Source organism: Bos javanicus, chromosome 1, assembly GCF_032452875.1.
Source record: "Bos javanicus breed banteng chromosome 1, ARS-OSU_banteng_1.0, whole genome shotgun sequence".
Taxonomy (NCBI): Eukaryota; Metazoa; Chordata; class Mammalia; order Artiodactyla; family Bovidae; genus Bos; species Bos javanicus.
Window position 1 is genome coordinate 43385083 of NC_083868.1, and position 15064 is coordinate 43400146.

A 15064-nucleotide genomic window follows, 5' to 3' on the forward strand; every position below is an offset into this window, starting at 1 on the left:
GACCATTAAAAAAACAGAGATGCCTCATGAAGCATTCTTGTCTGAGAGAGTACCCGAGTATAGCAGCGGGGTAGAGAAGCAATAAGACACCCATCATTCTTGAGTATATTTTAATTTAATGACATCAGGAGAGAGTTCAGTTCTAGTTACCTCTAGCTTTTAGTGTATTTTAATTTTCACTGCTGACAACAGCTTTATATATATGGTATCTTTTCTTTGGGGAGTGGGTCAGCATTTATACTTTTATTTTCCCTCATTTGTTCTTTTGTTTCTTCCTGTAGATGGCTGTCTTTGGGGTTCACTTGTATTTAAATTCTGTGTCCCCTCCCCCAAGCTGTTACATAATTTTGGTTTTACTACCTGGAAAGCATTTCCATTATGGGTGTGTAGTTCCATTGCCCATCCTATTCTATGTAACATTTAAATAGTGTTTAAGATGATTTTGAAAGAATCTTAAAAATAATTATATGCTCATTTTATAGTCAATATAATGATAGGAATGACATACTACAGTTTTTTACAGTTGTGATTTTAAAAACCTGCAAATATTATACACATTTGGGAAAGTCATTCTTCATCCTTATCTTCCAGGTATCATCAGTTTCACCCTTTTCTGTGTGCAGCTAATTTTAAAAATACTGCTTCCTTCTATGGTAGCGATAAGTTTGATTTGCCCTATGGGATGAAAGCATCAGGTCAGTAATATTACTCTTACCCTGCCCTAATACTGTGACTGGTGTTTGATGTGAACCATATGTTTGTATATAATTTTAAGGTCTTTTAATCTTTTTGTTTCATAGTGATTCCTAAGGATGTGATTTTTGAGATTGGGTGAAAGGAATTATATTTTAATATGTAAATCCCCATTCCTTTTGAGTCAGTGTAGAATAAAAGAATGAAGAAAGGTAGATTTTTGTTGTTGTTGTTGAGAAACTGTTTTTCCCGCTTTTGTTTTACCACCGTAATTCGTGAGTTCGATGCCTTACTTTATTCCAGTTGAGAATTAAGAAGACAATTCTGTGGATTAACTTCCTCCTGTCTCCCATTTTGCCTCTTTACCTAGGAGTTTTATGTCATCAGCAAGCTCTAGGTCCTTGGTCAGTCTTTTAATTTAATCAAAGGATATTTTGTTTTTGCTAAATTTAGAGAGAATTGCTCCATCCACTAATGATGAAACAATTTTCCCTCTGCTTACTGACCACTGCTTTGCTTTACATTCTAGATTTTTGAGAAATCCTGAAAGCCTTTTAGGTGACAAGTCTATAGTTTCCTGAGTTAGATTTTCCTTATTCAGCTGATCCTGTGTGTATTTAGAATACATTGTAGAGAGTTCGATAAGTTTAAACTTGCAGAATATTGAGTTCTATATCAATATCATTTTCTGAATCATCTGATATGGTAATTTTTGGTTATGATTGTTTTCAGATTAAGCATATTATTTTTCTGAGATTTTTGCAAAGTGTCCTTAGAGTGTTTATATTTTAGGTGCCCTTGTTAAGTAGTGCTGACTAGTTGCAGTTATATCATGAATTTTCACCAGGGAATAAATCATAGGTAATCATACCAGTTTGAAGTGGATTTGGGGGAGGGCAGAGGATAAAGTGGTTTACCATGTACCTAAGAAGTCATGATTGCTTTTATTCCTAACAGTCCACTTGTTTTCTAGCCACACACTTTGGACTGGCTCTTTGGAAACTGCCGAATTGTGATATCTTTGATGAGTTTGACAAGTGAGTTTGTTTTCTTGCTTCTGTTTTACTTTTAGCTTTAGCTAAATTTTAGTACAAAATATGTACTTCAGTGTAACATATATTCACTCAGGAAGATTCCATAGCTTTTGTGCATAACTAAAATGCCTAGGAGTTATTTCTGTGGCACTTGAAGTAACAAACTACAAATATAATTTAGACATTGCATAATTGTTGGCTCAAAATTGCAGACAGTCTTGATTACACACCATGCTAGTGCCAAGTCAGGACATTTTTAACCCACAGTCATCTTTTCTAAGTTGTTGTTACTGAAGAATTAATTCACACTCCCTGTTGATCAGCTCACAGCCTCCCTCCATGGTCCCCATACCTTCCCATACATACTCTAAATTGCTCAATCATGAGAATCTTTTCTGTTTCACTTGAATATTGGATTTCAGAAACAGCTCTCTTCCTTTTATTCAGAATTATATTTGAGGGAAGTTAATGGTGTGCTTAGACACACATTTTCTGGCAACAAAAGGCAGTTTAGTTTTTGGAAAATTTGGGGGTTCAGTTACCTCTTAGGAACTGAGTTGCCTAAGACAGACTTCTTAGCAAGTCAACTTATTTTACAGAGATGGGCTTATTTCCCTCAGTTTTAAACTGAATTTTGGAATTTAGCTGGTTGTCCAGTGGGATGAAAAGGGTGACCTGCAGATGTGAGACCTCTATTGAAAAGGAAAATGGGCAGAATTCCCTTCTTATCCAGGAGAATAGAGGCACTTTTTGATACATACAGAACTTATGGTAGTGGACAAAAGTGTGAAATTGGAGATAGTTCGCAAGACAGCACTGGAGGAGCAGTGCCAGATTTTGTCTGAATTTATCTCATTTTTCTCTGTCAGGGACCCAGATTCAGTTCAGTTCAGTTCAGTCGCTCAGTCGTGTCCGACTCTTTGCGACCCCATGAATCGCAGCACGCCAGGCCTCCCTGTCCATCACCAACTCCCGGAGTTCACTCAGACTCACGTCCATCGAGTCAGTGATGCCATCCAGCCATCTCATCCTCTGTCGTCCCCTTCTCCTCTTGTCCCCAATCCCTCCCAGCATCAGGGTCTTTTCCAGTGAGTCAACTCTTCGCATGAGGTGGCCAAAGTAGTGGAGTTTCAGCTTCAGCATCATTCCATCCAAAGAAATCCCAGGGCTGATCTCCTTCAGAATGGACTGGTTGGATCTCCTTGCAGTCCAAGGGACTCTCAAGAGTCTTCTCCAACACCACAGTTCAAAACCATCAATTATTCAGCGCTCAGCTTTCTTCACAGTCCAACTCTCACATCCATACATGACCACAGGAAAAACCATAGCCTTGACCAGATAGACCTTTGTTGACAAAGTAATGTCTCTGCTTTGTTGAGGTGTAATTTATGTAATAATGTTGATTCATTTCAGATTATACTTTTTTATAATTTAAAACTATTCTATCAACCTAATCACTTTCAATTTTTATTGCATATCCACAGCAGCCATATATATTCTTTCCTGACATTTATATAACTCTTATCTGTATTGTTTTATGACGACTTTTGGCATGTGTGCTTTTTATCAGTTCTCTCCAATTTTTACAACCACTCAGCAGAGTATGCTTGATGATTTTCATTTTTAAAATCGAGAGACTGAGGCTAGGCAAATCCATGTTGTTTGTTATAGTTGGTGAATGTCAGAGCCAAGATGTGAACCTGGATGGGTCTATCCAGGGCTGGATGTTTAAGAGTGATAGTGGTTATGTCTTAAATAATTGTAGCAAGTATCTGCAAATCTTTGAAAAACTCTTTGTCCCTGTAAATGTGAGATACTGTCAGGATTGTAGATGGTACATGACTGGAGGTTTTGTTCTGGCCTGGTTTCTGTCTCAGAACTGTTGTTTAGTTGCTCAGTCATGTCCGACTCTTTGTGACCCCATGGACTGCAGCATGCCAGGCTTCCCAGTCCTTCACTAGCTCCCGAAGTTTGCTCGAACTCATGTTTATTGAGTTGGGGATGGTATCTAACCATCTCATCCTCTGACGCCCTCTTCTCCTTTTGTCTTCAATCTTTTCCAGCATCAGGGTCTTTTTCAATGAGTTGGCTCTTCTCATCAGGTGGCCAAAGTATTGGTGCTTCAACTTCAGCATCAGTCCTTCCAGTGAATATTCAGGACTGATTTCCTTTAGGATTGACTGGTTTGATCTCCTTACTTTCCAAGGGACTCTCAAAAGTCTTCTCCAACACCACAGTCTGAAAGCACCAATTCTTTGGTGCTCAGCCTTCTTTATGGTCCAACTCTCACATCTATACATGACCACTGGAAAAACCATAGCTTTGACTAGACGGACCTTTGTTGGCAACGTGATGCCTCTGCTCTTTAATACATTGTCTAGGTTTGTCATAGCTTAAAACTATCTATGCTTTATTTAGTTGCTTTCAGAGCCACTCTCTACACAAGTGTTCATCATCTGTACTTAGCTCAGCCAGGCTACTTCCTCTCTTCTTGCTGACTTGATCTGGCTCTTCCCCACACTTCCTCTTTTCTCACAGGGAGTGCCCCTCACACCCACCATCAATTCACATCAGGTTCTTAGTGTCACCAGCACTGGAAGGGAGGCGAGTGTGGGTGGTGATAAAGGATTGCAAATCATGCTGATGGTACAAGGGTTCTTGGATCTGAACTTGTTAAGAGATGGAAGTCACATCAGTGTACAGACAGAAACCATTCAGGTGTGGAGTGAATGGCGAATATCCATTCGCCATTTGGGGCCTCCCAGAGCGAGCACAGTGATGCACTGGACACTCAGCACTGCTCAATTGCTTGTTTGACATGTCCAAAGTTGGTCCCTAGAGATGTCAGAAAAAGTGTTTTGAAAGTAAATAAGAATATACTTGTGACAAAATTATCTTCATTTACATATTGACTTTTAGGAGGAGCTCACATGTAATAATAAATTTGACCTACGTTCTAAGTATGGGCTTCCCTTGTAGCTCAGTTGGTAAAGAATCTGCCTGCAGTGCAGGAGACCCGGGTTCAATCCCTGGGTTGGGAAGATTCCCCTGGAGAAGGAAATGGCAACCCACTCCAGTATCCTTGCCTGGAAAATCTCATGGACAGAGGAGCCTGGTGGGCTGCAGTCCATGGGGTCGCAAAGAGTTGGGCACGACTGAGCGACTAACACTTACTTACTTACATTCTAAGTACGTCCTTCTACATTTGTCTGAAACCCACAGTACAACCCAAAGATCATAGCAGGCCTCAGCCCATGCCCAAGTTTATATTTTAAGTAAACTCCAGCAAAGCAGAATACACTAAACTGCCAACTGCTGCCTCAGAGTCCCCTTAGTCTGTCCCCCGAGTGACCTTTATATGGTTCTCATTTCTCCTCTTTGCCTGGGAAAATGCTCTAGAAGAAAGAGGTCTGAGAACAGTCGGGCTTCTCAGGCTGAGGACCTGGACCCCCTCTTAGTTGAGGAGTCCTCCCGGAGCCTGCTCTGTGGATCTGGGAACTGTGGCCCACGTGCATTAGGAGGGGTCTGTGGGTGCACTCTTTGTAGGATTCTGTGAGTCAGAGAGGAGAGGGGCTCAGGTGGAGAGAGGCAAGAACCTCCTTTTCAAGTCCCTTCCCCCTTTGGCTTTTCTATTCACCCTCTGTCCTCTTTGTCCTCCCAGAAAGCTTCAGATATTTTTTCATTGTTTCAGATCTGAATTCTTTACTTACCCATGTAGCAATCACGATCTCTTAGTTGGGGTAGATTTCTGTTTTGTTTTTTTGGCTGCTCTACCTGGCTTGCAGGATTTTAGTTCCCCAGGGAGGGATTGAACGTTCACCCTCTGCAGTGCAAGCACTGTTCTAGGGACATCCTGGGATAGATTACACTGTGAATGAAGAAACTCCAAATATTAGTTCCATTTATAAGATACAAATTTTCCTCTTTCTGACAATTGTCATATAAATGAAGTTTGCATATAAGCATTCTCAGACCAGCTCAGTGACCAAGGCTTCTCTATTGTGACTGTTATTCCTCCCTATGGTCCATTCTGATGGTTGGACTTTGACCAGTCGTATGTCACATTCTAGCAGTAGAGGGGACAAAGGAGGAAGGGCATGCCCCTAGCCATTGAGACTTGCTTCCTTCTTTAAGGCTATTCCCCAAAAATTACATACAACCCATTATTGCATCCAGTGATGTGCTGGAGCCAGTTGGTACCAACTTGTGAGAGCTGCTGCTCTTCCCAACTCTGTGTTCAGTGCCATCAAGGTAGAAGATTGAAGTTAGCCATGGTGGGAATGTATACCATTGAAAATGGCAATGCTACGAACCAAGGCTCCCCATCATCTCCCTGTCTCCCAAGGGGGACTAATTGTTAAAAAAAAAAAAAAAAAAAAAGCTTGCTAGCAGCCACCAATTATATCCCAGTGGCTAGAGGTATAATCACAGGGCCACACCTCACTGGGAGGTGGACTGGAAAGTGTAGCCTCTATTCTAGGTGGCTATGTGCCCGCCTAATGAAACATAATTATTGAGTGGCAAGTAACAGTCTTTGTCAGTGTTGTCTACCATCTTCTGTTTCTGTGCCTGGAAATATTCAAGATTCTAAAGTCAGTTATGTAACACTATACCAACCTAGCTCACTTGAAGCAGCCAATTGTGGTTTGTCTCTTGGAGATGAAAGCTGTTGAAAAATGTTGGTGTTGCAGATCATTCGGAGGTGGAGTTTCTTCCAGAGGTCTTTTTTATGCCATCTTTGTAGGTAACGTGAGTAAAGTAACTCAGTGAGGCAGATCAGCCTTTTTCTAAAGTTAGTACCATGAAGAACTTGGGCCAGAATTAGAGGGGAGGGAACAGGAGTGTGTGTTTGGCCATAACTCTGTGTGGAAGAGCCTTGGAGTTGTAACAATTCCACGCTTGTTCTTTGTTCTACCTCCATGCTTCCCTAACCTCTTTGCCCCCACCACCAACACTGCTCCCCACCAACCCGTTCTGTTTCAGAGTTTTTGGTCACTTAGCAAAAATTGTGATAATTGGCCTCTCCTCTTATAATTACATCTGTTATATTTTTGTTATATGAAAAGTATTCATTTTAGAAAAAATGTTCATTCTAGAAAATTGTCTTTCTCTGTGATTTTGTGACAGTTCTCAGTTTTTTCCTGTGAAAAGATGAGAACACACAATAGGCCATTGGCATCCCCCATTCTTATTTTATTTGTTTATCTCTTTGGTATGTGGTTTTTTTAATTGAAATATAATTGCTTTACAATGTTGTGTTTCTGCTACACAATATTGTGAATCAGCTATATGTATACATATATCCCCTTCCTCTTGAGTCTCCCTCCCACCCTCTCCCCTATTCTGCCTCTCTAGGTCATCACAGGGCACCGAGCTGAGCTCCCTGTGTTATGCAGCAGCTTCCCACTAGCTGTCAGTTTATACATAGTACTGTATATATGTCAACACTATCTGTCAATCTGTCCCGCCCCGACCCCCTTGCTGTGTCCACAAATTCATTCTTTACGTCTGCACGTCTGTTCCTGCCCTGCAAGTGTGTTCATCAGTACCATTTTTCTAGAATCCATATATATGTGTTAATATATGATGTTTGATTTTCTCTTTCTGACTTAATTCACTCTGTATGACAGACTCAAGGTTCATCCACATCACTTCCACTGACTCAACTTCATTCCTTTTTATAGCTGAGTAATATTCCATTGTGTGTGTGTGTGTGTGTGTGTGTGTGTGTGTATATATATATACACACTGCATCTTCTTTATTCATCATCTGTTGATGGACATCTAGGCTGCTTCCATGTCTTGGCTATTGTAAATAGTGCTGTAATGAACACTGGGGGTACATGTGTCATTTTGAGTTGTGGTATTCTTAGGGTATATGCCCAGTAGTGGGATTGCTGGGTTCTATGTTTAGTTTTTCAGGGAGCCTCAATACTGTTCTCCACAGTGGCTGTACCAATTTGCATTCCCACCAACAGTGTAAAAGGGTTCCCTTTTCTTCACACCCTCTCCAGCATTTATTGTTTGTAAATTTTTTTGATGATGGTCTTTCTGGCCAGTGTAAGGTGATACCATAGTGTATTTTTGATTTGCATTTCTCTGATAATTAGTGATTTGAGTATCTCTTCATTTGCCTCTTGGCTATCTGTATATCGTATTTGGAGAGAGATCTATTTAGATCTTCCACCCATTTTTGATTGGATTGCTTGGTTTTTTATATTGAGCCCCATAAGCTGTTTGTATATTTTGGAGATTAATTCTTTGTTGCTTCATTTGCAAATATTTCTCCCATTCTCATGGGCTTCCCAGGTGGCACTGGTGGTAAAGAATCCATGCCTTCTAATGCAGGAGATACAAGAGAAGTGGGTTTGATCCCTGGATCGAGAAGATTCCCCTGGAGAAGGAAATGGCAACCCCTCCAGTATTCTTGCCTGAGAAATCCCAGGGACAGAGGAGCCTGCTGGGCTACAGTCCATGAGGCTTCAAAGAGTCAGACATGACTGAGCAACTACACCTGCACACACTCCCGTTCTGAGGGTTATCTCTTCATCTTGTTAATGCTGCAAAAGCTTTTAAGTTTAATCAGGTCCCATTTTTTAATGTTTGTTTTTATTTCCATTACTCTAGGAAGTTGGAGAAGGCAATGGCACCCCACTCCAGTACTCTTGCCTGGAAAATCCCATGGATGGAGGAGCCTGGTAGGCTGCAGTCCATGGGGTCGCTAAGAGTCGGACATGACTGAGCAACTTCACTTTCACTTTTTACTTTCATGCGTTGGAGAAGGAAATGGCAACCCACTCCTGTGTTCTTGCCTGGAGAATCCCAGGGATGGGGGAGCCTGGTGGGCTGCCGTCTATGGGGTCGCACAGAGTCGGACACGACTGAAGTGACTTAGCTGACTCTGGGAAGTGCGTCAAAAAGGATCTTGTTGCGGTTTATGTCAGAGTGTTCTGCCTATGTTTTTCTCTAAGAGTTTTATAGTTTCCAGCCTTACATATAGATATTTAATCAATTTTGAGTTTATTTTTGTGTATGGTGTTAGTATTCTAATTTCACTCTTACATGTAGCTGTCCAGTTTTCTCAGTATCACTCAGTGAAGAGACAGTCTTTTCTCCATTGTATATTCTTTCCTCCTTTGTCATAGATTAAGTGACCATAGGTGTGGGTTTATCACTGGGCTTTTTATTCTGTACCTATTTCATAGGTCTGTATTTCTGTTGTGTATGTGTGTGAGTACCATACTCTCTTGATTACTATAGCTTTTTCATATAGTCTGAAGTCAGGGAGCCTGATTCCTCCAGCTCTGTTTTTCTTTCTCAAGATTACTTTGGTTATTTGGGGTCTTTTGTGTTTCCATACAAATTGTAAAATTTTTTGTTCTAATACCATGATGAATACTATGGTAATTTGTTATGGATTGCATTGAATCTGTGGATTGTTTTGGGTGGTGTATTCATTTTCACTATATTGATTCTTCCAATCCAAGAATATGATATATTTTCCCATCTGTGTCCTCTTTGATTTCTTTCATCAGTGTTTTATAGTTTTCTGAATATGGGTCTTTTGCTTTCTTAGGTATATTTATTCCTTGATATTTTATTCTTTTTGTTGTGATGGTAAATGGATTCTTTTCTTAATTTCTGTTTCTGATCTTTCATTGTTAGCATATAAGAATGCAAGAGATTTCTGTGCATTAATTTTGTGTCCTGTAACTTTACCAAATTCATTGATTAAATTTAGTAGGGTTTCTGATGGAATCTTTAGGATTTTCTATGTATGGTAATGTGTCACTGCAAACAGTGAGAGTTTTACTTTCTCTTTTCCAATTTGTATTTCTTTTTCTTCTCTGATTGCCACAGTGAGGACTTCCAAAACTGTGTTGAATAGGAGTGGAGAGAGTAAACATGCTTGTCCTGTCCCTGATCTTAGAGGAAATGCTCTCAGTTTTTCACCATTAAGAATGATGCTTGCTGTGGGTTTGTCACAGCAAACAGAGTGTGTGTGCTAAGTTGCTTCAGTCATGTCCAACTCTTTGTGACCCTGTGGACTGTGGCCCACCAGGCTCCTCGTGGGCCACATGGGGATTCTCCAGGCAAGAATACTGGAGTGGATTGCCATGCCCTCCTCCAGGGTATTTTCCCCACCTAGGGATTGAACCCAGGTCTCCTGGTCTCCTGCATTGCAGGCAGATTCTTTACCACCAGCACCACCTGGGAAGCCCTGGCCTTGTCATATGTTGCCTTTATTATGTTGCCTTTATTATATAGATTCCCTATATGCCCATTTTCTGGAGATTGTTTTTAAAATCAGAAATGGGTGTTGAATTTTGTCAAAAGCTTTTTCTGTATCTATTGAGATGATCATATAATTTTTATTCTTTAATTTGTTAATATGGTATATTATGATTTTGTGTATTTGATTTTGTGTATTTTGAAGAATCCTTGCATTACTGTGATAAATCCCACTTGATCATAGTGTATGATCATTTAAATGTGTTGCTGGATTTTGTTTGCTGGTATTTTGTTGAGGATTTTTGCATCTTTGTTCATTAGTGATATTGGTCTATAATTTTCTTTTTTGTGATAGTTTTGTCTGGTTTAGGTATCAGGGTGGTGGTCTCACAGAACAAATTTGGGAATGTTCTTCCCTCTGCAATTTTTGGGGAAAGTTTTAGAAGGATAGGTTTTAGCTCTTGAAATATTTGATAGAATTCACTTGTGAAGCCATCTGGTTCTGGACTTTTGTTTGTTGGAAGATTTTTCATTCGTTTCAATTGCATTACTTGCGATTGGTCTGTTTATATTTTCTAATTCTTCCTGGTTCAGCCTTGGAAGGTTGTCCCTTTCTAAGAATCTGTCCATTTCTTCCAGTTTGTCCATTTTATAGGCATATGGTTGCTTGAGGTAGTCTCTTGTGATCCTTTGTATTTCTGCAGTGTCAGTTGTGATTTCACCTTTTTCATTTCTAATTTTATTGAGTCCTCTTCCTTTTTTTCTTGAGTCTGGCTAAGGTTTATCAATTTTTTTTCGTAAGAACCAACTCTTAACTTTTATTGATGCTGTTGTTTTCTTCATTTCTACTTCATTTATTTCTGCTATGATCTTTATGATTTCATTGCTTTTTATTGACTTTGGGTTTTCTTTGTTCTTTCTCTAGTCACTTTAGGTGTAAGATTAGATTGTTTATGTGAGAGTTTTCTTGTTTCTTGAGGATTGAATTGCTGTAAATTAGAACTGTTTTTGCTGTGTCCCATAGGTTTTTGGTCATTGTTTTTGTTGTCATTTATTTCTATGTACTTTTATTTCCTCTTTAATTTCTGTAGTTATCACTTGGTTATTTAGCGGTGCATTATTTAGCCTCCATGTTTTTGTGTTTTTTATAGTTTTGTTCCTTTGATTAATTTATAATCTCATAGCATTGTGGTCAGAAAAGATGCTTGATACTGTTTCAGTTTTATTAAATCTTCTGAGACTTGATTTGTGACCCAAGATGTAGTCTATCCTGGAGAATGTTCCATGGCACTAGTGTAAGTTCCATGGCACTAGTGTAAGAAGTGTATTCACCGATTTCAGGTGGAATGTCCAAAATTATCAATTAAATCTATCTAGTCTGTTCAGGCAATGGCACCCCACTCCAGTACTCTTGACTGGAAAATCCCATGGATGGAGGAGCCTAGAAGGCTGCAGTCCGTGGGGTCACTGAGGGTTGGATATGACTGAGCGACTTCACTTTCACTTTTTACTTTTTGCATTGGAGAAGGAAATGGCAACCCATTCCAGTGTTCTTGCCTGGAGAATCCCAGGGACGGGGAGCCTGGTGGGCTGCCATCTATGGGGTCTCACAGAGTCGGACACGACTGAAGTGACTTAGTAGCAGTCTATTGAGTCACTTAAAGCTTGTATTTCCTTATTTATTTTGTATATATGATCTGTCTGTTGGTGTAAGGGTGGTGCTAAAGTCCCTCACTATTATTGTGTTAACTGTTGATGTCTCCTTTTATGCTTATTAGCTTAGCATTTGCCATGTGTATTGAGGTGCTCCTATGTTGGGTGCATAAATATTTGTAATTGTTATATCTTCTTCTTGGTTCGATCCTTGAGGTATGTGTATCCTTGAGGTATGTGTTTTTAATGGAAGGTTAGTAATCTTGGGCTTTTCCCTTTATATTCTTTCTGGGTTTCTCCTGAGCAGTGGTCCAGCAGGTTGGGATGGGGTGAAAGTTGAGGCTGCTGAACCATTCCCTGAGAATCCCAGTTACCCAGCTCCCTGTCCCTGTTCAGTTGTGTGGACTGGGTCTGTGCTGTGCTCAGTCACTTCAGTCCTGTCTGACTCTTTGCAACCCCATGGACTGGAGCCTGCCAGGCTCCTCCATCCATGGGGATTCTCCAGGCAAAAATACTGAAGTGTGTTGCCATGCCTTCTTCCAGGGGATCTTTCCCACCCAGGGATTGAACCTGTGTCTCTTGCATCTCCTGCATTGGCAAGTGGGTTCATACCACCTGGGAAGCCTGTGGACTGGGAGCCAGACCCCAAAGCATGGTAGAGTCACAGAGTGGGTCAGAGGCAGGAAGGATGGAGATCACTAGTCCAGTTCCCTCATTATGAAGATGAGAGGACTGAGGTCCATTAGAGGTTAGGAGGTCTCTAGAGTTGCACTCCTCTCTATTTCCTCCCTCTGCATTTTAACAAGCAGAGCAAAAACAGAAGACTCCACAATTAGTGTCTTAGATTGAGCGTCATCTAAAGAGGTAAGGGAAAGAAAACACTGTAACTGAATTCCATTTGAAACATTCTTTAGAATTTCCAGGGCTGTAAGCAATCCCCCACCATTATTTAATGTGGCTTCTGTCTTTATCCTTAACCCCAAACCATTAAAAAAAATATATTTAAGACTGCATTGGGTCTTAGTTGCAGCTTGTGAGGTCTTCTTGCATCATGCAGGATCTGTTGTTGTAGTGCACAAGTTCTCTGGTTGCAGTTCACAGGGCTTCAGAGATTGTGGGCTTAGTAATTACAGTATTCAGGCTTAGTTGCTCCATGGCATGTAGGATCTTAGTTCCTTGATCAGGGAATTGAACCTGGTCCCCTGCATTTCAAGGCAGATTCTTAACCACTGGACCACCAGGGAAGTCCTGACCTCAAACCATTTTTAATACTTTCATAGGGTTAAACTAAAACATTTCTATGTTATATATATATATATATATAATCACAAGGGATTTGATTGAGATCATACCTGAATGGTCTAGTGGTTTTCTCTTCAATTTAAGTCTGAATTTTGCAATAAAGAGTTCATGATCTGAGCCACAGTCAGCTCCCGGTCTTGTTTTTGCTGACTGTAAGGAGCTTCTCCGTATTTGGCTGCAAAGAATATAATCAATCTGATTTTGGTATTGACCATTTGGTAATGTTCATGTGTAGAATAGTCTCTTGTATTGTTGGAAGAGGGTGTTTGCTGTGACCAGTGCGTTATGCAGGAAGTGAAGAAGAACTAAAGAGCCTCTTGATAAAAGTGAAAGAGGAGAGTGACAAAACTAGCTTAAAATTCAACATTCAGAAAACGAAGATCATGGCCTCTGGTCCCATCATTTCATGGTAAATAAATCGGGAAACAATGGAAACAGTGAGAGACCTTTTTTTGGGCTCCAAAATCACTGCAGATGGTGACTGCAGCCATGAAATTAAAAGATGCTTGTTCCTTGGAAGAAAAGCTATGACCAACCTAGACAGCATATTAAAAAGCAGAGATATTACTTTGCTGACAAAAGTCCATCTAGTCAAAGCTATGGTCTTTCCATTAGTCATGTGTGGATGTGAGAGTTGGACTATAAAGAAAGCTGAGTGCTGAAGAATTTATGCTTTTGAACTGTGGTGTTGGAGAAGATTCTTGAGAGTCCCTTGGACTGCAAGGAGATCCAACCAGTCCATCCTAAAGGAAATCAGTCCTTAATATTCATTGGAAGGACTGATGCTGAAGCTGAAACTCCAATACTTTGGCCACCTGATGCAAAGAACTGATTTATTGGAAAAGACCCTGATGCTGGGAAAGACTGAAGGAGGAGAAAAAGGGGATGACAGAGGATGAGATGATTGGATGTCATCACTGACCTGATGGACACGAGTTTGAGCAATGTCCGGGAGTTGGTGATGGACAGGGAGGCCTGGTGTGCTGCAGTCCATGGTATCACAAAGAGCTGGACACAACTGAGCAACTGAACTGATGTTGCATGTGTAAATTAATTGAAATAGAACTATATTCAAGTTTTTTCCTCTTAAAGATAAATGATCTGGATAGAATCTTCTCTGAATAGATACTACTGAAAAAGTTTTCTCAACTGTCATCCTGAAGATCATGCACAGAAAATATATTAGTTGGCCTTCTCTGTAATTTCACCTCCAGCCAGAGAATCCTAAATGTGGGAAAGAAAAACAAAGAAATATGTTGAGAAACCATTTTTTTTCCCTTAAGGTGAAATTTACATAAGACAAATGAACCATTTTAAAGAGAACAGTTCAGTGGCATTTAGTACAGTCACAATATTATGCAGCCACCACCTCTAGCTAGTTCCAAAAAGACAAACCATTTTAAAACAATTATTAGAGTAACCTTTTGTGTTTGCTTTGATTTTTCATGTTCCTCCTTTTATGGGAATACTCAAACTAGCTGTCTGACTAGAACTTCGGCAGCAGAGAGGTGATGATAAGGACAGAAAAGGATAGGTTAAGAAACAGTTTGTTTTATTCTTTTGTGAGGGAGCGGGGAGGGCAGGTGGTGGGCATGGTCCATCTAAAACAGGAGACAGCATAGTGAAAAATTGCTAGAGCCAGCAGGTCAGTTGTAACTTTCCTGTGATCTTGGGCAAATTTCTGAATTTCTGAACCTTGGTTTCTTATAAAAGAGGAGGCAGAACTGCATATGCACATTATACCAGGGTCAGTTTTGCTAGTTAATCGTTAAGTGAGGGTGACCATTATGCAATAGTTAAGTCAGTGTAACCGCTGGAAGAAACTGGGTGAAGGGTACGCATGACTTCTCAGTACTATTTTTGCAACTTCCTGTGAGTCTAGAATTATTTCGAAATAGAAAGCTTAAATTGAAAACATATGACCACCTGAAACTTGTACATGAATGTTCATAGCAGCACCATTCATAATAGCCCCAGAGTGGAAACAGTCAAAATGTCCAGCCTCTGCTGAATGGATGAATTAAATGTACATCCACATGATGGAATATAATTCAGTCATAACAAGCAGTGTAGTACTGATTCATGCTCTAGCATGAAGGAACCTTGAAAACATTTTGCTCAGTTCAGTGAAGGAGATCAGTCACAAAAGA

At 40.2% G+C, this 15064-nt stretch overlaps 1 protein-coding gene across 13 annotated transcripts in view; it reads left to right on the plus strand.

Moving 5' to 3' along the window:
• Positions 1 to 15064, plus strand: part of ST3GAL6 (ST3 beta-galactoside alpha-2,3-sialyltransferase 6) — a 135138-nt gene that overhangs the window by 89830 nt on the left and 30244 nt on the right. For 12 of the 13 annotated variants that reach the window (XM_061439674.1, XM_061439559.1, XM_061439769.1 and 9 more), the window contains 2 exons: positions 592 to 695; positions 1667 to 1730. In XM_061439674.1, coding sequence (XP_061295658.1) covers positions 592 to 695; positions 1667 to 1730 — 168 coding nt within the window. Of the gene's footprint in view, positions 1 to 591; positions 696 to 1650; positions 1731 to 15064 lie in introns of all 13 variants that reach the window. The other variant, XM_061440211.1, reaches the window with a different exon arrangement.